General features: G+C 38.6%; 1 protein-coding gene across 1 annotated transcript in view; it reads left to right on the forward strand.

Moving 5' to 3' along the window:
- Positions 1–18,469, forward strand: part of LOC137641412 (major antigen-like) — a 41,861-nt gene that overhangs the window by 13,150 nt on the left and 10,242 nt on the right. Inside the window, exons 3-7 of the mRNA XM_068373944.1 lie at positions 4,751–4,915; positions 9,348–9,539; positions 11,831–12,051; positions 16,666–16,778; positions 18,101–18,223. Of these exons, the coding sequence (XP_068230045.1) occupies positions 4,751–4,915; positions 9,348–9,539; positions 11,831–12,051; positions 16,666–16,778; positions 18,101–18,223 (814 nt within the window). The remainder of the gene's footprint in view (positions 1–4,750; positions 4,916–9,347; positions 9,540–11,830; positions 12,052–16,665; positions 16,779–18,100; positions 18,224–18,469) is intronic.

Below are 18,469 nucleotides of genomic sequence, written 5' to 3' on the forward strand. Positions count from 1 at the left end.
CCTGTTAGACAAGGTGGTGGAGGTGAACTCCGACAACACCACAGCCTTGGCTTACATCTCCAAGCAGGGAGGGACCCATTCGAGGAAGCTGTACGAGATAGCAAGGGACCTCCTCATTTGGTCAAGAAGTCTAAATCTCACTCTGGTAACGAGGTTCATTCAGGGCAACATGAACGTCTCAGCAGATCGCCTCAGCAGGAAAGATCAAGTCATCCCCACGGAATGGACCCTTCACAAAAGCGTGTGCAACAGACTTTGGACCTTGTGGGGTCAGCCTACGATAGATCTGTTCGCCACCTCCATGACCAAGAGGCTTCCTTTGTACTGTTCCCCAGTTCCAGACCCAGCAGCAGTTCACGTGGATGCTTTTCTGCTGAATTGGTCCCATCTCGACCTATATGCATTCCCGCCGTTCAAGATCATCAACAGAGTCATTCAGAAGTTCGTCTCGCACGAAGGGACACGGCTGACGCTGGTTGCTCCCCTTTGGCCTGCAAGAGAATGGTTCACAGAGGTACTACAATGGCTGGTCGACGTTCCCAGGACTCTCCCTCTAAGAGTGGACCTTCTACGTCAACCTCACGTAAACAAGGTACACCCAAACCTCCACGCTCTTCGTCTGACTGCCTTCAGACTGTCGAAAGATTCGCTAGAGCTAGAGGCTTTTCGAAGGAGGCAGCCAGAGCGATTGCCAGAGCAAGGAGGGTATCCACTCGTAGAGTCTACCAATCCAAGTGGGAAGTCTTCCGAAGCTGGTGCAGAGCCAATGCAGTTTCCTCTACCAATACCTCTGTAACCCAAGTAGCTGACTTCCTATTACATCTAAGGAATGTGAGATCCCTTTCGGCTCCTACGATTAAAGGGTACAGAAGTATGTTGGCTTCAGTTCTCCGCCACAGAGGTTTGGACCTTTCCTCCAACAAGGACCTTCAAGACATCCTTAAATCTTTCGAGACTTCTAAAGAACGTCGTTTATCCACTCCAGGCTGGAATCTAGACATAGTCTTAAGGTTCCTTATGTCTCCTAGGTTCGAACCTCTCCAGTCAGCTTCCTTCAAAGACCTTACTCTCAAAACTCTTTTCCTCGTCTGCCTTGCAACAGCTAAAAGAGTTAGTGAGGTTCACGCCTTCAGCAAGAACATTGGGTTCACATCCGAATCAGCAACATGTTCTTTACAGCTCGGATTTTTAGCTAAGAATGAACTTCCTTCACGTCCTTGGCCTAGATCGTTCGAAATTCCTAGCCTTTCCAACATGGTGGGTAACGAGCTAGAAAGAGTTCTTTGCCCTGTCAGAGCTCTGAAATACTATCTTAATAGGTCAAAACCTATACGAGGACAGTCAGAAGCCTTATGGTGTGCAATCAAGAAACCTTCGATGCCTATGTCCAAAAACGCAGTTTCGTATTATATAAGGCTTCTGATTAGAGAAGCCCATTCTCACATGAAGGATGAAGACCTTGCTTTGCTGAAGGTAAGGACCCACGAAGTTAGAGCTGTAGCCACTTCGATGGCCTTTAAACAGAACCGTTCTCTGCAGAGCATTATGGATGCAACTTATTGGAGGAGCAAGTCAGTGTTTGCATCATTTTATCTTAAAGATGTCCAGTCTCTTTACGAGAACTGCTACACCCTGGGACCATTCGTAGCAGCGAGTGCAGTAGTAGGTGAGGGCTCAGCCACTACATTCCCTTAATCCCATAACCTTTTTTAACCTTTCTCTTGAATGCTTTTATTGTTGTTTTTTGGGTTGTTACGGTAGGCTAAGAAGCCTTCCGCATCCTTTTTGATTTGGCGGGTGGTCAATTCGTTCTTGAGAAGCGCCTAGGTTAGAGGTTGTGTAGAGGTCCTTTAGTATGGGTTGCAGCCCTGTATACTTCAGCACCTTAGGGTTGTTCAGCCTCCTAAGAGGAACGCTGCGCTCAGTAAGGAAGACGAACTTATTAAAGGCAGAGTAATGGTTCAAGTCGACTTCCTTACCAGGTACTTATAATTTCATTGTTATTTTGAATAACTGATAATATGAAATACGGGATACTTAGCTATCTTATAGTCATGTACACTGGTTTTCACCCACCTCCCTGGGTGTGAATCAGCTACATGATTATCGGGTAAGTTTAATATTGAAAAATGTTATTTTCATTAGTAAAATAAATTTTTGAATATACTTACCCGATAATCATGATTTAATTGACCCACCCTTCCTCCCCATAGAGAACCAGTGGACCGAGGAAAAATTGAGGTGGTGTCAACAAGAAGTACTGCAGTACCTGGCCACAGGTGGCGCTGGTGAGTACACCCCCTTCTAGTATAGTGATCGCTGGCGTATCCCTTCCGTAGAATTCTGTCGGGCAACGGAGTTGACAGCTACATGATTATCGGGTAAGTATATTCAAAAATTTATTTTACTAATGAAAATAACATTTTTATTACTTAACCCTTTTACCCCCAAAGGACGTACTGGTACGTTTCACAAAACCCATCCCTTTACCCCCATGGACGTACCAGTACGTCCTTGCAAAAAAATGCTATAAAAATATTTTTTTTCATATTTTTGATAATTTTTTTTTAAAAATTCAGGCATTTTCCAAGAGAATGAGACCAACCTGACCTCTCTATGACAAAAATTAAGGCTGTTAGAGCAATTTAAAAAAGATATACTGCAAAATGTGCTGGGAAAAAAATAACCCCTTGGGGGTTAAGGGTTGGAAATTTCCAAAGAGCCTGGGGGTAAAAGGGTTAATTGGTTATCAAAACCAGGAATGGTCATGTAGACTTATCTCGAAATTTACTGCTCATCACATAGGAATCCCTATTAATAAATTAACCTACTAAGAAGTAAGAGGTTATTTTGATATTGAATTTCTTTGCCTCTTAACCCTTTTACCCCCAAAGGACGTACTGGTACGTTTCACAAAACTCATCCCTTTAACCCCATGGACGTACCCGTACGTCCTTGCAAAAAAATGCTATTTAAATTTTTTTTTTCATATTTTTGATAATTTTTTGAGAAACTTCAGGCATTTTCCAAGAGAATGAGACCAACGTGACCTCTCTATGTCAAAAATTAAGGCTGTTAGAGCAATTTAAAAAAAAATATACTGCAAAATGTACTTGAAAAGAAATAACCCCATGGGGGTTAAGGGTTGGAAATTTCCAAAAAGCCTGGGGGTAAAAGGGTTAATCAAGTTATTAAAAATGGCTCTTGGATTTATCAGCTCATCTTCCCATCATTATGTGTATCAGATATCACCCACAAACATACTGTATGTATGATTCAACATACAGTGGGAGTCAGTCAGGTATTACCGTACAGTATATTTACTTCTCCTTACCGTTATGTTTTCATCTTATTTTGGACTCTTACGATGCCACGAATGTCAGATGTTTGCATTACGTACAAGTCTTGGTAATAATGTTCATTTGGGAATTACTGGTCCAACTTATGCATAATGTACTGGACTATGCAATTGTCGTTTTCTTTTTAAAGTTCGGGAAAATCCTACAAGTTTCATGAACGCTTTTTACATAATTGATGAAATGGATCATTGAACACACCTATGAATGCCAGAGTTGAAATTTACCTCGTTAAAGCTCTATGATACCAGCTTAACCCTTTTACCCCCAAAGGACGTATTGGTACGTTTCACAAAACCCATCCCTTTACCCCCATGGACGTACCGGTACGTCTTTGCCAAAAAATGCTATAAAATTTTTTTTTTCATATTGTTGATAATTTTTTGAAAAAATTCAGGCATTTTCAAAGAGAATGAGACCAACCTGACCTCTCTATGACAAATATTAAGGCTGTTAGAGCAATTTAAAAAAAATATACTGCAAAATATGCTGGGAAAAAAATAACCCCTTGGGGGTTAAGGGTTAGAAATTTCCAAAGAGCCTGGGGGTAAAAGGGTTAATGTAAACCCATGGCCATCAGCAGAAGAAACTTTCTTACGAAGGATACTTGGCTTCATTTGTCTCCTCCTCATTAAGATATTCAAACTTTAAAAACTATAGTTGGCCTTATACATAAAAACAGATTTACTAGAGAAAATTTTTGTCTCTAAGACACATGTACCTATAATTCTTTCATGCAGGACCTTTCCTCCTTCCCTGCAGATTGGGTGCTCAGGATCACCATGATATGCAAGTGTGTGCATAAAGTTAAGTTAGAAATTATATTGCTATTATTGTAAAGTATGGTAGTTTAAGATGCCAACTAAGCCAAATATCAAGAGACTATTATAGCAGACGTAAAGGGTACATTCTAGGTGAGAGATAGAATTTCCAACACAGTTAGGGAGGATCTCTTTTGGGCTTCCTGTCTGGTAGTTTTGAAGTTCTTGACTCTGTCCCACGTCCTAAAAACACATGAAATAGGTAATTGCAAAGCAGTGATATTGTATAAGTAATAAATGTGATGTTTAACATGAATTGTTCTAGAAAAATATTGTTTATCAAATTAAAAAAAGTGGGGATTATTTGGTAGAATAAGAATTTGGAATTTTTTGTTTGGTATCCAGCAGTGTGTTGATTAGAAATCTCGTTGGGTATCCTAAGTCTATATAATGCTGTTACTTGTTCCTCATATTTCAGGTCTTAATAGAATATTCCTTTTATCATCATCCTTACCTTTCAGTTCTTACCTGGTATTATTAGAAATGCTACCGGTGTATATATTATTTCTAATCAGAAAAGGCGTCAAGAAATTGGAATTTTTCCCTTATTTCTTTTTTTCTTTTTACCCGTAGGGGAAAAATATTAAGCGGTATTTGTGCATCCCTAGTACGCTGCGGCTCAAAATTATGAAGGATTTGAATTTTGGAAAAAAGACGGCAGAAATTTCTTCCACTTATGGCATCAGTAGAAGTTCAGTTGACCGAATAAGGCTGAAAATGAAATTAAAAGAAAGAAAGGTAAGGATCTTAATGTAAGTCCAATATTGAAGTTAGGGTAATTTAGTACTTTATTAGCTGATTATTTACACTGTGTAGTCATGCCCAGTTATCTGCTGATCTACTTACGATATCTATCATCAACTCTGAAGGTTAAAAAAAAAAGAGCGCAAGTATTGTTTTTGTTGCTTTTATTAATGTTCATATTTATATCCATTGATAATGTGTACATATAAATCTATTATATATAGCACTGTATAAAAAAATCATAGGTGTTGACTATTATCCGCCGATTTCATCTTCCATAGGGCCTTCAATTGTAATATCCGCAGATAACGGGGAACTGCTATACATTTATAGGCCTTCTGTAAAATCAGATGTGACTAGAAATGTTAGATTGTTCAGTGTTGATGTAAGGTTAATTATGTATCTTTAAATTACTGAATGCTCAGTTTATTCAAACTTATCGTATGACGTTAAGGAGGATAAGTTTACTGCGCTGAATATGAGGAACAAATAATTGATTTGATGCTTTCATAAATTTCTCTTACAGATGATTTTACAAAGTTTAACTTGTATCAAAAACTTGAAGCTGTACAGTGTACAGACCTCTTATTTTACTTACACTAAGGTTTATCATCAGGTCTGCCACCTGATTTTGGAAGTTTTAAGTCATTTGTTGTATACTTTATATAAATAATCCTAACATTATGTAAGGTAATTCATCCTTTAGAAGGAGTCCCTCATAATGCAAGTTCTAAGTCATTTGTTGTATACTTTATATAAGTAATCCTGACATTACCTAAAGTAATTCATCCTCTAGAAGGAGTCCCTCATAATGCAAGGTTAGCATGTGATTCACATTATTTAAAATGAACCTTACCGAGGTTCATTTGCCATAAAGTTCCCCTTTAGCCATATGGATAGCCACCAGTCAGGGCTAAACGTATGACTCACTTGCTCATAGCCACTCCTTCTCTTCTAGTCGGAATGATCGAGAACACTTATTTACTTTGTGTTTGTGTGATGTGGGAAGTTCCTTTTTATTTTATTTTTTGGATTGTCATTTATCTTTATGTATATTTGGGTATGTTTCCTACAGTGCTAGATTTTATGGAATGCAGTAGGAAGGGTTTTGGCCCGTGCTCATGGTGCACAATATTTTAAATGCTGTCGTGCATTTGGTTACATGAAAAAAATAAGATCGCTAATTGCCTGTTCTCATTTTTAACATGAGGCAAATACCCTGGAGAATAACCTGCCTCCCTTTTGCTTAGACCATAAAGATGATTGTTGACCCCCATTGAATGTCGAAATTGCAGAGGGTTGTAGGAGAGAAACTTGGGTATCTGGTATACAAGATTAACTCCTGGTCATCGCCAGACTGTTGTTCGAGTCCCACTCAAATTCATTAGTTCCTTTAGTGGCTGCAACCTCGCCATCCTTTTGAGCTTAATGAGGGGGGTTTGCGTTAGTGAGTAGGTCTACCTGCCGAGTCATCAACAGCCATTGCCTGGCTTTCCCTGGTCCTAGCTTGGGCACTAATCATATGGATATATGGTCAGTCTTTAGGGCATTGTCCTGCTTGCTAGGTCAATGTCATTGTCCCTTGCCTCTGCCATTCATGAGCGGCCTTTAAATGAACTAACCACGGAGCTTATATTTCTGGCCTCGACCTGTGTCGCTCCGTGAAATGCTCCTCTAGCACCATTTCTAAGGCATAGTTATTGCTAAATATACCAAAGAAAAAAGGATGCATGGAATGGCAGGAATAAACCCAGCTCGCTCACTCTTTGAGTGTCAGTATAGAAAACTGGGGCGTGATAGAACCACAACCATAGGTCCCTCACCAATTAGACCTCTCCCTCATCAACATCTCCCGTCTGCTGCCTCCTACTACGACTATCCTTCCCCACCCCTACACCTCCCCACCCCCTTAACTCATTCCTCCAAAGCACGAGCGTTGGTCAGACGTGTTTTGCTTTGCTCTGTGTTGTTTAGTGTTTTTGAAGATGTCCGACGTTTTAGAGATCCCTGCTCCCCTAATATCAAGACAAATTTTGTTAAAGTCTGAAAACAACTTTTCATGGGGAATGTGCCTACTCAATACTTCTCATCACTACAAGAGTAGCTAATAAATGAATAAATACTTAAAAGGTCCATAACTGAAATTTTATAAGATTTACCAGTGACTCTTTTTAATAACATTCATCAAAGATTTATTTATTGAGCAAGGTTTGGGTCCTCAAAAATAAAATAAGCTGAAAACCGTAGACATGGAAACAGATTTTATTTTCGTCATTTAAGACGAGGAAACAAGGAAATACATAAACCCTATGAAATAGTTATATAAACCCAAGTATGCCTGTGCTTTGAACATATTTAAAAACTAAAGATTTCTGACAAAAATATATATAAAATTTATTTTAAACACATTGTAATACATCTCAAATATTATAGTTTGATATTTTTACCATGAATGGTGTTACAGCAAATGTTTTGAAAGAATTACAACACTTAACGAATTTGCTTTAAATAGCTAGATTATTAATAGAATTTTGTAGTTTTTGCTGGTCTTGCTGTGTGCATGTATATGAGTTGGAGCACCCTTTGAGATTTTCTTCTGAATCTTAGGCTTAGTGTGAAGCTTAAGTGCCTTATTTGTCCTCTTTGCTGGCAAAAACATCAGAACTTGCCAAATAATAACTTGAGCACAAAGCTGAGCAATATGTAGGGCATTGCCAAATAATAACTTGCGCACAAAGATGAGCAATATGTAGGGCATTGCCAAATAATAACTTGCGCACAAAGCTGAGCAATATGTAGGGCATTGCCAAATAATAACTTGAGCACAAAGCTGAGCATTATGTAGGGCATTGCCAAATGATAACTTGAGCACAAAGCTGAGCATTATGTAGGGCATTGCCAATTAATAACTTGAGCACAAAGCTGAGCAATATGTAGGGCATTGCCAAATAATAACTTGAGCACAAAGCTGAGCAATATGTAGGGCATTGCCAAATAATAACTTGAGCTCAAAGCTGAGCAATATGTAGGGCATTGCCAAATAATAACTTGAGCACAAAGCTGAGCAATATGTAGGGCATTGCCAAATAATAACTTGAGCACAAAGCTGAGCAATATTTAGGGCATTGCCAATTAATAACGAGCACAAAGCTGAGCAATATGTAGGGCATTGCCAAATAATAACTTGAGCACAAAGCTGAGCAATATGTAGGGCATTGCCAATTAATAACTTGAGCACAAAGCTGAGCAATATGTAGGGCATTACCAAATAATAACTTGAGCACAAAGCTGAGCAATATGTAGGGCATTGCCAAATAATAACTTGAGCACAAGGCTGAGCAATATGTAGGGCATTGCCAAATAATAACTTGAGCACAAGGCTGAGCAATATGTAGGGCATTGCCAAATAATAACTATTTCACCTTCGAACACCAGGTTTCCTCGTTAAGCAGGATATCATTATAATCATTCAATAGGCTTTTACACTGGAATACAATTTGAGACCCACTATAGATAACAAAAATGAAAAGAGAATGTTTCTTGAAAGATACAGTCAACTCTATCATTGTCTCATCTGATAACAAGAACAACAGTTCCTGCCTCAATCCTTTCACAGGAAGGGACCTCTGCTCACCCAACACTGTACAAATATCAAATCGACTTCAAATTACTATTCACAATGTTTACATATCCTCTTCTGTTAAGTTTCATGTTACCAAATTCCGTAAAGTCATCCATCACTCTCGACTAAGTACAGTACTCAATTTATATTGTTTAACTCTTCAACCCTCTAAAATCAATAGATTTCAGTCAGTCATCATAAATGGTATAACAGCTTTCAGAGAGTGTATCCTGAATCTATTGACTTTCAAATGGGAAACCTCTACGAAGGAGTTTCTTCAGGATTAACAGCAGTATCATTCATCTGGGGTCAAACACCCATGTGACTACTAAGTAATTTCTGGGAGGCAAATAAGAAAATACTAATAGATACATAAATTTTTAAATAACTTTATTGCATTGCAGTGTGTCTTGTAAGTGAAACGGTGCATTTTCTTTAGATGTGGTTTCTCTAATTGTCTTGATATGCTGTATTTAATTCAAGTTAGGAAATCTGGGATCTATATGTCTGCTGGAGTCAGGCATTAAATATTTGCATCTTTGAAACTAAAAATATTTGGTTTCCTATGAGCAGAGTTATTAACCTCTTTTTTTTTTTTCAGCAATGCTTATTGTTTCACAATAGGTCATAATTTAGTACTTGAATTAATAGCAATGAATTTAATTTGTAAATTAGTACTTCAGTATATAAGTGACTTTTTTGTGAATGTTTTTTTCCTTTAAGAATTTGATATGTTAGGAATAAGATTGGTGCTTTGTAGTAGCATTTATATTACAATTTTTTTTTTATACTATTTCTTTTAAGTCCTTGAAGTTAGCGAGCCATATCGGCACCGAGTCTGCTAGTAACTCCAAGAGGGCACTGACCTTTTCCACTCGCGTTAAAATCATGGGAAAGCTTGAGCGTGGAGTGTCCATTGAGGCCCTGTCGCACGAATACGGAATTAATAAATCCACGTTGAAAACCTTACGACGCTTGAAAAATGAAAAGATGAGAGTAAGTTGAACACTTGAATTTTTCTGTTGAGAATCAACTGATATTATCTCTATAAACCTCCCCTAATGTTCATATTGCTTCTCTGTATACACGGTTATTTAACATTATCCGTAAAATTCAAAATATTTCTTTTCTTTCCTTTCAGTAAGCCATTATTATTATTATTATTATTATTATTATTAATATTATTATTATTATTAATTGCTAAGCTACAACCCTCGTTGGCAAAGTAAGATGCCATAACCCTGAGGGCTCCAACAGAGAAAATAGCCTAGTGAGTAAAGGAAATAAACAACAAGAGAAATAATGAACAATAAGAATATTCTAAGAACAGTAACAACTGAAAATAGATCTTCCATTAATAGACTTTAAAAAATTAAAGAGGAAGAGAAATAAGATAGAAAAGTGTGCCTGAGTGTACCCTCAAGCAAGAGAACTCTACCCAAAGACAGTGGAAGACCATGGTACAGAGGCTGTGGCACTTTCAAAGACTAGAGAACAATGGTTTCATTTTGGAGTCTCCTCCTAGAAGAGCTGCTATAGCTAAAGAGTCTCGTTTACCCTTACTAAGAAGAAAGTAGCCACTGAACAATTATAGTGCAGTGGTTAACCTCTTGAGGGAAGAAGAATTGTTTGGTAATCTCAGTGTTGTCAGTTGTATGAGGACAGAGGAGAGTGTGGAAAGAATAGGCCAGGCTATTTGGTGTATGTGTAGGCAAAGAAAAAATGAGCCGTAACCAAAGAGTAGGGTCCAATGTAGTACTGTCTGGCCAGTCAAAGGACCCAATAACTCTCTAGCGGTAGTATCTCTAGTAAAGTAATGAGACGCTTCAGGGATTGATGATGATAATGACTCACCAGCACCATTCTTTAATACAGCCTTTAACCTGGACAAAAGGCCAATCTGTCTTGATAGACAACTTTATTACTGCACAGTGTTGTATATCACAGGCTTACTACAAAACTGAAGGACTAGGGTAAGTATTGAGGTATATCTATACCTGTATTTGGATGTCAAGTGAGGTAGAGGTATCACTCATGTTTTAAATAGAGACTGGAAAAAAATGTTGCCTATTTTTTACTTAGAATTTTTACAAGAGTAATGAAATATATATATATAATGGGAAAGGTAATTTACAATGAAGAGTTTAATTTTGTTCTTTATTGCATCATAATAATGTAGATTGTTTGTTACTTTCCATCAAGAAAGTTGGGAGGTTATGTTTTCGGCCCTGTTTGTTTGTTTGCTTTTTTGTGAACAACTTCCTGGCCACAATTTTACTCATAGAGTAGGGAAACTTTCAGGGAATAATTGTTGTCTTGAGATTTGGAAATGATTTAATTTTGAAAGTCCTAGGTCAAAGTCTAGCAAGAGGTCGACTAAATTAACCCTTACCTTAACCCCAAGTTCACACATGGTTGTCACACACTTCAAATAGGCCTACGGTCTAAATTGATTCTGGGAAAGGCAAGCTGGTTTCGAGAAATAAGCTGCCATGGCAAAAGTCTGCACTCTCTGAGTGCTTTTCTAGTTCCTTTCTGTTTTTTGAACAGTTCTAGAAATATAAAGTAATTCTGTTTCAAAGTGTGGTTTAACCCACCATGGTATCACGTAATTGAATTAATAGCATGAGAATACTTTACAGCTTTATGCCCTTGGCTTTTAATACTTGGGACCCTTGTCATTTTATGATTCCTTCTAGTTTTCATAGCTTCTGCAGCAGTCATTTTCCTTTGTTTCTCTTCAAGGATATTATTATTATTATTATTACTAGCCAAGCTACAACCCTAGTTGGAAAAGCGAGATGCTATAAGCCCAAGGGCTCCAATAGGGAAAAATATCCCAGTGAGGAAAGGAAATAGATAAATGATGAGAATAGATTAACAATATATCATTCTAAAAACAGTAACAGCGTCAAAACAGACGTGTCATACTGTATATAAACTATAAAAAGATTCATGTCAGCCTGGTCATATTCTTTGTAGATTTTAGTTTTTGGGGATGTTTTTTATTAAGATGTTTGGTAAGTTAAGTAGAATTAATACAATGGATTTGTATTATAAAATATAGATTTGTTGTGATAAAGTAAGAATAATTAGTGTATTTAAATAAAAATAAATTGCCACATTTTGTTTTTGAATCATACAGTCAACCAAAAGTTAACAAGTAATACATTTTGTGTGTTTAATATCCTTCAGACTGATAAGTACTTTAAAGCATTTACCCTAGTGTAAAGAATATCTTACATCTTTATTTTCATATTACTAACCTTTTTTCTGTTTCTTTCTAGGAAAGACAAAATAGTTCTGAAAGTTCGGCATCTCAGGAAGGCTCTGAGAGTACTGCAAAAGAGAAGAATTCTGTTCCAGTGAGCCCAGAAAGTGGTGTGCCTAAAAAGACTAAGAAAATGTTCACCAAACCCAAGTGCTTCCTCTCGGTCCTTCTAATACTAATACTTCAAAACACAGAAACTAGATCTCTCTCGTATATAAAGCTTAAGAAGTTATTATGGTGAGAGTTTAGAATTTATCACGGACTAAAAATAGTCTTGGGTGAATGTAGTGAAGAAAGCTCTGGGGGATTGGAAGTAGTGAGGGTGAGAACGGGTATAAGAAATTATTTAGCGGCTAGAGTGGATATGAATGTGTTGAGGTGATTTGGCCATGTTGAGAGAATGGAAAATGGCTGTCTGCTAAAGGTGATGAATGCAAGAGTTGATGGGAGAAGTACAAGAGGAAGGCCAAGTTTTGGGTGGATGGATGGAGTGAAGAAAGCTCTGGGTGATAGGAGGATAGATGTGAGAAAGGCAAGAGAGCGTGCTAGAAATAGGAATGAATGGCGAGCGATTGTAACGCAGTTCCAGTAGGCCCTGCTGCTTCCTTCGGTCGCCTTGGATGACCGTGGAGGTAGCAGCAGTAGGGGATTCAGTGTATGAAGCTTCCTTTATGGTGGATAACGGGGGAGGGTGGGCTGTGGCACTCTAGCAGTACCAGCCAAACTCGGGTGAATCCCTCGTCAGGCTGGGAGGAGCGAAGAGAGGAGAGGTCCCATTTTGTTCCATTGTTTGATGTCGGCTACCACCCAAAATTGGGTGAAGTCCCTTGGTAAATAGATAGAAAAAGTCTTTCTCTTTATCCGTATGATTCATCAATGTAGGTAAGTTTTACAATAAAGGAAACCAATTTTTGATTCTCAACACCAATTTTATCACCAAGATATAGAGGAATAGCATACCACTGCACTGGACAGGTGGATATTTAAGGTAAATTTTAAATACTACGCTTTTAATGTGTGATGGGACAATTGTCAAATTGTTTTAAAAGTTGAATTGCTGAACTAGTAGATTTATATTATAGTTATGGGACTGACAGGATGAAAACTGCAATTAAGTATTTTTTTTTTCTACAAACTTTAATCGCAAGTTACCTTATCTGTCTTAAAACAACTTGAACACACAATTATAAAATTCAAAGCAACTTCCTCCAGCTTCTGTGGTACTGTTGTCTTAATGAATTTTGATTTGAATCACGTCATGCTAATTAAACATGTGGCAACTCTATGATGTAGTAGCTAATTTCCCTGCGACAATAGGAACTTTACCAAATGGTGTACAGCTAGTAATGTTTATCAAGAAGATACTATTGTATGGGTAATGTATACTGCTATAGGATAAGAAACATCATAGTTTTATAGTTTTATTCTGCTATGTTGAGTTGTCAGATGCTTTTGTTTGCGGTTATATGTACCAACCAACTGGAAGACTATGCTGACTCTCATTCTGTTGTGTTCCTGTCCTAGAATCAAAATAAGTACTACAAGGGTGAGAAGAGGGATTAACCCTGTATGTTATAGTTTTTAAATTACATGAAAGCATGTTTATTCGTACGCATATACAAACTTCCAGATCATTTATATGGGTTTATGCCTAAGTTGATTTACTACTACGAGGAAAAGAAAAAGGTGCCTAACCGGTAACAGTATGATAGGTCACTATGTAACTCCAAGGCTGGGAAGCATTACAAGCCACTACCTTGTACCTCAACAGCACATCAGATACCTGAGAGTAGAAATAAACTCTGTCCAAGCCATAACGTTTTCATCCTTAGACAGGGTATCAAGAAAGTGGTAGAACCCTTTCTTGTAAGGGAATCTCTCCCAGTCCATTCTTGGCAGACTTCCAGACCATCTCACCTCCCTGGAGAAACCAGTCCCCTTCAGAAGGATGCAACTTTGCTCAGTGTAGGTGTCTCCTAAGAGCCAGTGGTCACAAACACCAAACTCTCCTGCAGCCTTTGTGACGGTACCCCAAGAAATGGTGACAGATCTTCTGTGGGTGGTGGTTGAAGCTAGAGAACCTGTTAATGGGTACTCCCCTGCAGGTTCTGCCTTTGGAGTTTCTACTCTTCTCAGATACCTCTTGTCATCAAGGGTGGGGAGCACATCTTCAGAGGGAGCAGAATTCTGGTCTATGGTCACAGGAAAGTAATACCTTCCACATCAATTACTTGGAGATGAAAGCAGCATACTTGGCGCTACTCCACTTCTCGGAGATCCACAATGGTCATTCTGTGCTGTTGGTGTGCTACAACTCCACGGTAGTGATTGCGTCAACAAGCAAGGGGGTTCGATATCCCGTGTGCTCTTTCATTTAACAGTAGGAAGCCATCATTGGAATCGAGTCAGTGCGGTCTTACTCTCAGCATGCTTTATTCCCGGAAAGAAGAACAAAATTGCAGACCATCTGAGCTGACCAGGGACAAAATTTTGTGCAGATTGGTCTTTGCTTCGTCAAGTTACAACAAGTCTTTTGACTTCGTGAGGCTCCCTGATTCTAGACATGTTCGTCTCTCACCTGAACACCAAACTCCCGGTGTATTGCCCTCTAGTCCTGGATCCACTGGCAGTGATGGAGGATGCCTTTCAACACTTGGGACGGGCCGGACTTTTACGCCTTCCCACTATTCTGCTGGATACGTCAGGTGCTGAACAAAATCTGTGGTCCCAGACATCAAAGTAATGCTAGTCACTCCAAGGTGGCCACAAGCTGAGTGTAATCCAGACCTGGGTATCTTCTCATTGAAGTTCCAAGAGAACTTCTAACTTGACCAAGCCTACTTTGTCAACCTCACATAAAGTATCACGAAGCAGTACACTGCCTATATCTTTAAGGCTGGTGATTATTTAGCACCTCCCCCAAAAGAGAGGCTTTTTTGAGATAATTGCCAAGAAGCTTTCTGGATACCCACTGAAGTACTGTTGAGCAGTCTATCAAGCCAAGTGGTCAACTTACTATGATTAGTGTCGTAGGGGGAATATTGCTCCACTCAAGGCCACTATTCACCTGATTGCAGACTTTTTGTTGTTCTTAAGGAAAGAGAAGTTTTTGTCAGTCACAGCAGCGAAAGGCTTATCATTCAGCCTTGAGCCAAATCTTTAACTGAAGGGAATCAACCTCTCCTCCTCATGGGAACTCTCGGATCAGATCAAGAGCTTCAAACAGACGTGTCAACTTCAGGAACTTAAGCCTTCTTCTTTGAGTGTAATAAAGATTTTGAGGTCTCCTGTCCCTAGCATCTGCCAAGAGATTGCGTATGCTACATGACTTACCATACCTTGTTTCACATTCCAAGGGATGGAAAGAGTTATCTTTCTCGTTCATTCCCGAGTTTGTGGTAAAAACCCAGAACAGGCTATTAATAATAGATTGGACTCATTTTTTTTTTTATCTTGTCTCAAAGAGGTAACTGATGTTCTGGATGATCTGTTACTCTCTCCTGTAAGAGCAGCCAGGAAATACCTTAAGAGAACAGTTTCACAGCGGTCGAAGGTCCTTAACCTCTTCTTAAGCATTGGACACACCAAGAAGAAGAATTCCAAGAACACAGTCTCTTTTTGGTTACAGGAGATTATTCTTGAAGCCTATAAATCCTAAGGAGAAGGGCTGCCAAGGGCCCCTCTTGGAGCTCCTGACATTTATGGCCTTGCTGTAGGGGTCTGGAAGAGAGATGCCGCAACCTGAAAGATTGTACCCATTGATCCCTGGACATTTTCTCTTTATCCTATTGTTGCAGCTCAGCAACTAAACTAGAACAAGCTTTCACAGAACTGTTAATCTATTGTCACGGCTTCATTAATTCTCTGCATTGAAAGGGTATGAAAGTGAACAAGTTTGCTCCAGCCAGTGGAACTAGGAGTACTCTCACTGGAAGCACCCTAATACAAGATAAGAATAACAAGTTTTATTACTTTATATTTATCATATCTAGAATAATATTAGTCTGATGATGCCTGTTTATATAGAAATAAACTATTTGGGTCAACGACTTGGTTATACTTTGACAGTGCAACCTTGCCTACTTACGAGCCGGTCTGATTGTTACATTTTTATACCTGTATTCCTGTATTTGTAAATGCCTTTTATTCTTCCCAAAAATTTTAGCGCTTACCTATGATGATACTGTATAGAGCTAGATGGGGACCCATTCTTGCCAGAGACTTCCTCCCTCCCAAGGAAGACTTCCCATATAAATGACTGAATTTTGTATCCACATAGGAATAAGCTGCAAACCTAAGTCATTTATCCAAAGGTTCCTCATCATCCACCCCACAAGTCTTGATCATGAGTAGAGTAACTCTGCCTCACAGTGCCTTGCAGCCTTAAAGCTACCTAGGTTAGATGTTTGGTCTAGATTGTCCAGACATTTTGCCCCAGACAAAAGTCATAGCCCCCCAGGGACACATTATGTCCCCTAAGATTCACACACAGGGTGTTCTAAGGCAGTCGCTCAGCGCAAAGAGCATGACTGCCGGTGTCAATTTTTCTTGTAAAATTTAAACCTCGGCAATGCCCATCAGACCAACCAGTTTGCTCACAGCACAACCAAGCTCAGCCCTAGGAAGCTACTTAGTAACCCATCATATATTTACCAGTTAGGCTCCTTTTTCCTTTTCTGGTCGTAGTAAATCGACCTGGGAGTTAACCCTTATAAATGACTCAGGTTTGTCTACCTAAGAAAAATACAAATTGTATTAAAATTGTGTAGTTTTTATATATCAAAATCATCTCTTATTCACCGCAACCCATAGATTACATTATTTATTGTTTTGTACATCTTATTTTTGCAGTTACCTGTTCCCATCATTCTGCAAGGAACTTAATGCTAAAACCTGGACCAAAAACATTTCTGGTGCTACCACTAAGAGAGCCAAGGACTACTTCCTGAAATCCCGTATTGCAAGTAAGTCAATATGTCCATCTTTTGAGTGGAGACTTAATACTCTTGTGCAAAATGACTTCAATGAATGATGAACTTTCATTTCAGAGTCTGACCCATTACTCATAAGTTATTTTTATCCAATGTGACATGCTGCTTATTGTTTCCTGAAAAACATCAAAATTAACGTCCCTGCTTAACTTAGCTTTATCTGATCAGCTGAGCACTGTAGTTTCACCCTGTCATTAAACTGTGTAAAGTAGACATCTCTTAATTCCATGCGCTTCATCCAGCCTGCCTATGCATCACTATTGCTAAGATTTTCAAAGCTGTATTCTTTATAATCTGAAGTGATTGTCATTACTCTAGATTATCTCTTGATAAAGAGGAATCCAGGAGATAGCCTATCAAAGTGCTTATTTTATGCAGTTCAGGTAGTGTTCCACGGCAATTCCAATGTTTACTCTGATCAATTACTATCTCATTAACATTGTCTTTAGTAAGTGATATTTAGAAAGGCCTGGAATCTTACACTGCCTCATTTTACTAATTGGAATGAAGGGCTGTTGTACCAAGTAAGGGAAAGTTGGGTATTTTAAAGATGGTGTTGAAGGAATGGCACATGGATTTTGGTTAGATATTGAAATGCAGTGAAGAGTGCGCTAGATGAAACGAGAGCAGGAAAAGCACCTGGTATGGATAGTCTACTTCCTAAAGTAATTCTCCATTCAAAATGACGATCTAGCACCACCCTCCCTTGTGCATCTCTTAACCTTACTCTTACCCACATTAACTCACAACTTTCTTCTCACACACACCCTTCTAAACTCTGTCACTAATTGACACAGCTTCTCCTCCGAGTATGCAAGCAATACGGAATCATCCGCAAACAACAACTGATTCACCTCCCCCACATGATCTCTCTCATCTATCACTTTCAATCCTCAACCAAGCACTCAAGTATTCATCTCTTTTACAGCTCCATCAACAAACAAATTGGACAACCATGGTGACATCACACAGCCCTGTCTCAACCCCCCTCTCGCTGGAAACCCCTCACTCACTTCATTCCCTATCCTAAAACACACTTTACTGCCTATGTATGAACTCTTCCCTGCTTGCAATAACCTTCCACCAATTCCATAACCTCATCACATTACACATTGCATCCCTATCAACTCTTATATGCTTTCTCCGGATGCATAAATGCAAAATATACCTCCTTACCTTTTGCTATATATTTCTCGTATATAAAAGTTTTTTTTGGGGGGAAATTATTAGAAGCAATAATTGTAAGATAAAAAATCATGTGATATATGTTTTTCATTCATTTTTTCTTTCTTTAGCCGGAAAAGTCTGTCAATTTGGCCTGTCTCTAAAGCCAGAAGAAGAAGAGAACTGGAAGAAATTTGTTCGAGAAGGCTCAAGGAACTTACGAAATGAAGCCGAGAGAGTTATGCGTAGGCCAGGTAAGATACCATTGCACGGTACCTAGTGGTTGTTAAGTTATTTTTTCACTTTCTATCTTTTATTCAGTTTACTTTACTTCTGCCTTACTTCAGTGTCTTACCTTCCATTTTAAAACAAAATATTTTTTTTGATAAGAGTCTAACAACTTCAGTGATCTCATCACGCTTCCTTATAGCATTGATGACGGTAACTTCAGAGGATTATTGGAAGTAACTCTGGTAGTACTTATGGTACTTTTGATCAAA

This window comes from Palaemon carinicauda, chromosome 5 (genome assembly GCF_036898095.1).
Source record: "Palaemon carinicauda isolate YSFRI2023 chromosome 5, ASM3689809v2, whole genome shotgun sequence".
NCBI classification, from domain to species: Eukaryota; Metazoa; Arthropoda; class Malacostraca; order Decapoda; family Palaemonidae; genus Palaemon; species Palaemon carinicauda.